This window comes from Orycteropus afer, unplaced genomic scaffold, assembly GCF_000298275.1.
Source record: "Orycteropus afer afer isolate SDZICR_OR568_19922 unplaced genomic scaffold, OryAfe1.0 scaffold00234, whole genome shotgun sequence".
NCBI lineage: Eukaryota > Metazoa > Chordata > Mammalia > Tubulidentata > Orycteropodidae > Orycteropus > Orycteropus afer.
Window position 1 is genome coordinate 302,645 of NW_006921821.1, and position 7,728 is coordinate 310,372.

Genomic DNA, 7,728 nt, shown 5'->3' on the forward strand with positions numbered 1-7,728 from the left:
ACTCTGTGATGGGATTTAGGTTATTTCTGTTGGGGCAACACAGGTGGAATGTATCTTGAGTCCTGCCTTGCTGGAGGGTAGAATTCAAATCACCACCCTTAGCTTCCCGGAGGTATACCTACGAATCTCCTGGGAAGATTCGCTCTCCTCTTGCGCCGGCTTTGTGTCTTGGATCATCTTCATCTCACCCCTGGATTTGGGACAGCAGCCATCATCTGATCTGCTGATTGAGGTTCATCAAACCCCGAGAGTTGGGAGGATCCTCCAGACCTACTCACGGACCTAGGACTTGCCAGCCTGCCAGCCTCCACCACTACTACATGTGACGAACCCTTGGGTGTCTGTGAGTTCTGTGAGGCATTACAGCAAAACACAGAACCCTAAGACTGGGGAAATTACTGGGAGGAGGAGGAGGAGTTAATGTCTGAAATGATGGAGTGGTATGGTAGTTTGGACATTTGGGACATCTTTAACCTCCACCTCATGGGGACTGGCCTCGTGCTGATCTTTCTAAGAGAAATTGTTCAAGCAACTGGTGTCAGAAATGGGATTTGTTGCAGTGGCTCCAGACTCCCAGAAGCATGAGATTTTGTGAAAGAAAGAAGGAAGGGGGCTGGGAAGTGAAACTTTGGATTCTTAGATGGTTACTTTGTTTGGTGTTACCTCTTAAAGTAGGTAGTAGATCCAGAGGCTAGGGCTTTTGGTTACACCCAGCCAAAGGCCCAAGGCAATATGCACAGAATGGGACAGTAATCAAGGTGAACAGATGAACCTGGAATGTCTTTAAAAGGATTATGTGTTTATCTGAATGTACTATGGCTACTGAATGTTCTCTTACCTGCTTGTACATTAGAAACGATGATGGTGTACGTGGATAACAGAGAGTGTATAAGTCCGCCTTCAGCTAATACTTGATTGGATATGCTAAATGGGAACCACTGGAATTGCCTGAGCCCACTCAGGTTGTTAACTTGAAACAATATAGGATATCTGGTGGACAGAAGGAAATTAGTGCTTTGATTAAAGACATGCTGAAGGCCGGAGTGTTGGTGCCAACAAATTCTCTGTATAACAGCCCTAGTTTGCACTGCTGGGGGAGAGACTGTGAGAGACTTGGCTGAGAGACAGTGGGCTGGGAGAGAGACTGAGCATTTTTCCTGAACTTGAATTGTAGTCTGGTGCTTCCCTAATAAACCTCATAATCTGAGTTCTGTGTGGCCACTGCAGCAAATTATCAAATCCAGGAGAGAGGTGGTGGGTGCTCTGGGAGGAACGGTTGGAGAAAGGGCTGGAGGGAGGCAGCATGTCTGGCCTCACAGGAATAGGCCTTGAGCTATTGATGGTGATTCTGTCTTCCTATTGTGGGATTAGAGGAGGTCAGAACATGTGGCCTCCTTGTCCTTTTTGCAGGTTCCTAACAACCAACCAATGCTACTATTACTTGTGTAATAAAACACTAAATTTATTCATCAGTTAAACAGATTGTGCACATACTCCCTATCAGGTACTGTTTATAAAAAAAGGACAAAAAAATTAAGTTGCAGAAACTAGTATGAAACATGATTAAAACTTTCCTCCATTACCTGAAGTTTATGTTGTTTTTCATTGTTAAAATTGCTTTTTAATTTATATCTCTAACTGCTTCACTTCAAACACAAAAGAAAATAGGAAATATTATCTGTTATCTTCCATTCTTTCTACTAGCAAACAAGTTCTGGTTCACAGCATCTCTCACTTAGGGTTCTGCAAGGGCCGCTTATCTTTAATCTACCTGCCTCTGGCTCCAGTTAAACCAGTTCCATTTCAGTCTCACCCAATGATTCATCTGCAACAGAAATCTGACCTGTCCCTCTGCTGCTTAAAACTCTTCAGTGACTCCCCACTGCCTCTAAGACAAAGTCAAACTATTCACGACACGCAAAGAGCACCAAGATCTGCTTACCTCTATCCTAGCTCATTTCAGAATCCACTTTACCTTAATAGTAGAGTCCAGCAACATGACTTGCAGTTTTTCATACCCACCACTTTTCCTTGTCAACATCGAGTCTTTTCTCATGCTATCCTTTCTACCTAGAAGCCTCCTCCAATCCATCCACTACTAAAATGTTGGCATCACCTCCAAGAGACATCTTATCCCACCTTCATGTCAAGTTGGATGGCCCTACTCATCTCTCTAGTCCCTGAGTGATGCAAACAGTTAAGTGCTCAGCTACTAACAAAAGGATGGTGGTTCGGACTCACCCAGAAGTTTCTCAGAAGAAAGGTCTGGCAATCTGCTTCTGAAAGATCACAGAATGAAAAGTCCTATAGAACACAGTTCTACTGAGCAATGCATGAGTGCCATTCAACTGGTTTTTTTTTTTTTTTTCTGAACTCACACCTTTAACATTGTATATTTATCTTCATATTTACCCTTTTACCTCCACAAGAACAGAGACTATCTCAATCTGTTTCCTAATTCTAATTATTAGAATTAAATGTGTACTATAAATATTTAACACAGTGCTTGGCACATAAAAACTAGTCAATATTACCTCTATTATTCCCTGTAGCTCACCAGATCTGGAGCTAGAGAGGCTTCAAATATTTATTGGAAGGCTAAACTCTGCAAGATAGAATATTTCCATTTTACAACTGAGGAAACTAAAAGAAAGGTCTCACAGTTAGAAAAGGTGGTTAAGCCATAATCCAAACTCAGATCTAACTCTAAAGCCCTGAACTCACTTTATACAAATGCACACTAACTCCCCTTCTGTTTTACCGGGGGGGGGGGGGGGGCCTTTCGTTCTTTCCAGTAAATGTCCTGTTGGTATTATCGTAGAATTTTGACATTTGCTTTTTAAAATTAACTTGAACGAGTGTTTCAGCCTCTGAGGTTCAATTTCTTTACCCAATATACGATACACCTGAATGATCTCAAAAGACCTTCCGAGCACTAAATCCTAGGATTCCCTAGCTGGATGATGAATTTGTCGTGGTGTTCAGGGAGGGTCTTTCACCAATGTAGTCTGTAACACTTACCGACCATCTCCGTTATACATAACTGCAGTAAAAGAAACAATGATCGCCCTTCTCTTGGCCTAAGCCAACTATCAGTAATCCTTCAACAAGAAAGAAAGCCAAAGCCAACAATCTAGAGTTCTCGAGTATACTTTACAGCAACCAGTTCACTAGGCTTGATAAGACAAGGTGCCTGCCTGCTCCTTCGGGGTGAGAGTACTAGGAACATATCTGCCAGACCCGTGACAAAGCGAAAGAGCAAAAATCAGACCGAGCGGCCCCTCCTTCACCTTCTCCCTCACCAAAACAAGCGTAAACTCCCGAGTCTTGTTGGAGAAGTCAGGCACTGGTGGGGCGGCAGCGTCCTTCCTGGGGACAAAGCGAAGGCCATAGTGTCCTTGCCCCCGCCTGTAAGGCCCGTCAAGAACCCAGGTCTCTCCGGTTTCCAGAACAAAAGGAAGCACGGAGACATGAAGATAGGGCAAAGGTAGTGCTCGGGCTCATCCCCATCCTCCTTACCCACTGGGCGGTGAGGCAAGCTGGCCGGGCCCGGACCAACGCAGAGCGGAACATAGCAGGCCAAACCATTCACCTTTCCCAGGAGGCGCCAGGGTAGAATCCTGAAACCCTGGACGCACGGCGTGCGCGCTCCCGAGCCCGGGTTCAGCGTCTCCAGGCCGCGAGCCGCTTCTTACGCCGAGGTGGCGTTGGTTGACGGGGGCGCGCAGGGTCAGCGGGAGCCCGGTGGGCGGGAACTTCCCGAGAAGAGGGGCGGAGTGAAGATCCGCCACAACCTTAAAAGGCCGGTCCGGCGGTGTCGACCCTGAAAGGAGGTGTGGGATGTGGGAGGGGCCTGCTTGCAGGTTTAAGGGGTGAGCTTCGCTCCTGGAGAGTGTAGTGACAACTTGAGCACTTCCTTATTTATTATGGTTAGTTTAAAAAAAAAAAAAAAAACCTATATTTTAGAGATTTTTAGGGTTGAAATATGATACCTGTTTTTTGTTTCAGAATACTGGGGTGGTTGTTGTTATGTGCCATCGAGTTGGACCGACTCATAGCGACCCCTCCTTGGGTTTCCGAGGAAGTAGATTGCCCAACCTTCCTTCCGAGGAGTGGTTGGTGGGTTTGAACCTCCAGCCTTCTAGTTAGCAGTCAGGTGCCTTAGGCACTATGCTACCAGAGCTCCCGGGTAATGGGGAGGAGGATATATAAAGGAAAGAAGATTGGTCGTGAGTGACGACTATTGAATTTGCGTGGGAGTTCTTATTACTATTCTCTGTACTTTCGTACATGTTAGAAATCTTCTATGATTAAAAAAAAAAAAGCCACTTCCTTCTTGATGTTTGCTTGGTCATCTCTGGAAATTCCAACAAGTATTTATTCAGTAACTGCTTTAATATGCACAGCACTGTTTCCTACTGTGGAGATTTTACCAGGCAGATTCTGACTCTTGATTTTTCCTTTACTGCTTTTCTTGTGTCATGTGCTGTACCTACATTTTTGTCCATTTTTTTTACTTTAATAGACTTGTGAATAATTTCTGGAAATTTCACAGTAGCACATGGACTCTTAAATTTTATTCTTCGTTAGCTCAAAACCTGTAAAATTTTCTGTTGCAATGCTTTGTAAATTACATTTCACCAGTTATGGGATTCAAGACACAGGTGGCTGCCCCCAGTGAACTCGAAATCAGCACCTTTATTCCCATTTTTTGCTATATATTTCATATTAGTTTGTCTCTCCTAAATAGTCCTCAGTGTCTCCCTTTAAAAATGAAAAATACTCTATCAATGTTGATTTAAAGTATTTTTATATACTCTTATCTAAAAATATACAAAACCCAACACCAGTACACATAACACGGTTGTAGTTCTTCTACAACTAAAACCAAACATGTTGTTGTTGTTGTTATGTGCCGTTGAGTCAGACCCGACCCATAGCGACCCCTCCTTGGGTTTCCAGGGCAGTATCACTACGGAAGTAGATTGCCCCATCTTCCTTCCAAACATACATAGCACAAATTAAATACAAACAAACCTATAAATGGATCATATTGATTGCTACAGCATGGATTCTTTTTGGAATGTGTTTTTTAAAATGAATTCAAATGCGCATATTTTTGTTGTGGGTGCCGGTTTAGTTGGCTCCAACTCATAACGACCCTACATACAACAGAAAGAAACATTGCCTGGTCCCGCACCAGCCTCACAAGGCTTGTTTTACTTGAACCCTTTATTGCAGCCACTGTGTCAATCCGTCTCCTTGAGGAACTTCCCATTTTTTGTTTACCTTCCACTTTACCAAGCATGATATCCTTCTCTAGGGAATGGTCCCTTCTGACAACATGACCAAAGTAAGTGAGACAAAGTCTGGCCATTCTCACTTCCAAGGACCATTCCTGCTGCACTACTTCCAGCACAGATTTGTTAGTTCTTCTGGTAGTCCATGGTACTTTCAGTATTCTTGTCAACACAACTCAAAAGCATCAACTCTTCTTTCAACTGCATGTGATGCAATCTAAAACACCATGGCTTGAGTTAGGTGGACCTTAGTCTTCAAAGAGACATCTTTGCTCTTCAGCACTTTGAAGAGGTCTTTTGCCTCAGATTTGCTCAGTGCAATACGTCATCTAATTTCTTTACTGCTGCTTCCATTGGTGTTGATCATGGAATCAAGTGATATGAAATCTTTGACAACTTCCATCTTTTCTCCATTTATTGTGTTGCTGCTTATTGGTCCAGTTTTGAGGATTTTTGTTTTCTCTATGTTGAGATGTAATCCATACTGCAGATTGTAGTCTTTAATCTTTATCATTAATTGCTTCAAGTCATATTCACTTTCAACATGCAAGGTTGTGTCACTGCATATCACAGGTTGTTAATGAGTCTTCCTTCAATCCTGATGTTATGTTCTACTTCATATAGTCCAGTTTCTCAGATTATTTGCTCAGCATGGAGATTGAATAAGTATGGTGAAAGGATACAAGCCTGACACACTCCCTTCCTAGTTTTAAACCATGCAGTATCCTCTTGTTCTGTTCAAATGACAACCTCCTGGTCTATGTACAGGTTCCTCATAAGCACAATGAAGTGTTCTGGAATTCCCGTTCTTCTCAATGTTATCCATAATGTGTTATGATCCACATGGTTGAATGCCTTTGCATAGTCACTAAAACACAAGTAAACATCTTATTCTTTATTTTCAGTCAAGACCCATCTGACATCAGTAATGATACCCCTTGTTCCACGTCCTCTTCTAAATTCAGTTTGCATTTCTAAACGTCCATTGTTGATATACTGCTGCAACTGTTTTTGAATTATCTTCAGCAAGATTTTACTTGCATATGATATTAATGATAAAAAACAAACAAACAAACAAAAAACACTGCCATTGAGTCAGGTCGAATTCATAGTGCCCCTTCCTTGGGTTTCTGAGGTGATATCACTATGAAAGGAGATGTCCAATCTTCCTTCCAAGGAGTGGCTGGTGGATTTGAACCGCCAGCTTTCTGGTTAGCAGTCAAATGCCTTAGGCACTATGCCACCAGAGCTCCTGATATTAATAATATTGTTTGATAATTTCCACATTCTGTGGGATCACCTTTCTTCGAACTGGGTACAAATACGGATATCTTCCAGTCAGCTGGCCAGGTAGCTGTCTTCCAAATTTCTTGGCATAGACGACTAAGTGTCTCTAGCGTGGCATCCGTTTGTTGAAACATCTCAATGGGTATTCTGTCAATTCCTGGAGCCTTGTTTTTCATCAATTCCTTCACTGAAGTTTCGACTTTTTTCGTCAATACCATTGGTTCTTGGTCATATGGCACCTCCTGAAATGAATGAACATTGACCAATTGATCTTCCTTTGATGTTTCCTGCACCATTCAGTATTTTGCCCATAGAACCTTGCAATATTGTAACTCAGGGCTTGAATTTTTTCTTCAATTCTTTCAGCTTAAGAAATGCCGAGCGTGTTCTTCCCTTTCGGTTTTCTAACTCCAGGTCTTTCACATTTCATTATAGTAATTGACTTTGTCTTCTCAAGCTGCTTTTTGAAATCTTTTATTCAGCTCTTTTATCTTGTCATTTCTTCCTCTTGCTTTAGCTACTCTCTGTTCAAGAGCTAGTTTCAGAGTCTCTTCTGACAACCATTTTGGTCTTTTCTTGTCTTTTTAATGACCTTTTGCTCTCTGCAAGTATGATGTTCTTGATGTCATTCCACAATCCAATACATGCAGAATATGCATACATATACTGAATTCTGTTGGGGCTTTCTTTGTCCTCCCAAGGAGTCCAGGATTATGCAAACGGTAAAACAACTCAGCTACTAATGGAATGGTTGAAGGTTTGAATCTCCCCAGAGGCACGTTTGGAAAACAAGCCGGCAATCAGCCTTCAAAAGGTCAAAGCCTTGAAAACCTTGTGGAGTCATTCAAATCTGCACACATGGTGTCAGCATGAGTTGGAATCCACTGGATGGTAACTAACAACTGTCCTCCCAGATTAGATTTAAAGAATTGCTCTCTAGTCAATTCTGATTCATGGTGATCCCATGACTAGATTAAAACCCAAAAACAAACCCATGCTGTCAAGTCAATTCCCACTCGTAGTGACTCTACAGAAGAGAGTACAACTGCCCCATAGGGTTTCTAGGACTATATATCTTTATGGAAAAGATTGCCACATTTTCTCCGATAAGTGGCTAGTGGGTTTGAAACACCGACCTTTC

The 7,728-nt window shown here is 42.5% G+C and overlaps 1 protein-coding gene across 1 annotated transcript in view; it reads right to left on the reverse strand.

The window, feature by feature from the left end:
* NDUFV2 (NADH:ubiquinone oxidoreductase core subunit V2) overlaps window positions 1-4,292 on the reverse strand; it is a 54,851-nt gene extending 50,559 nt beyond the window's left edge. Inside the window, exons 1-3 of the mRNA XM_042782069.1 lie at window positions 4,283-4,292; window positions 3,520-3,823; window positions 3,303-3,408 (exon numbers count right to left, since the gene is read on the reverse strand). Of these exons, the coding sequence (XP_042638003.1) occupies window positions 3,303-3,408; window positions 3,520-3,823; window positions 4,283-4,292 (420 nt within the window). The remainder of the gene's footprint in view (window positions 1-3,302; window positions 3,409-3,519; window positions 3,824-4,282) is intronic.
* Window positions 4,293-7,728: the final 3,436 nt, after the last annotated feature.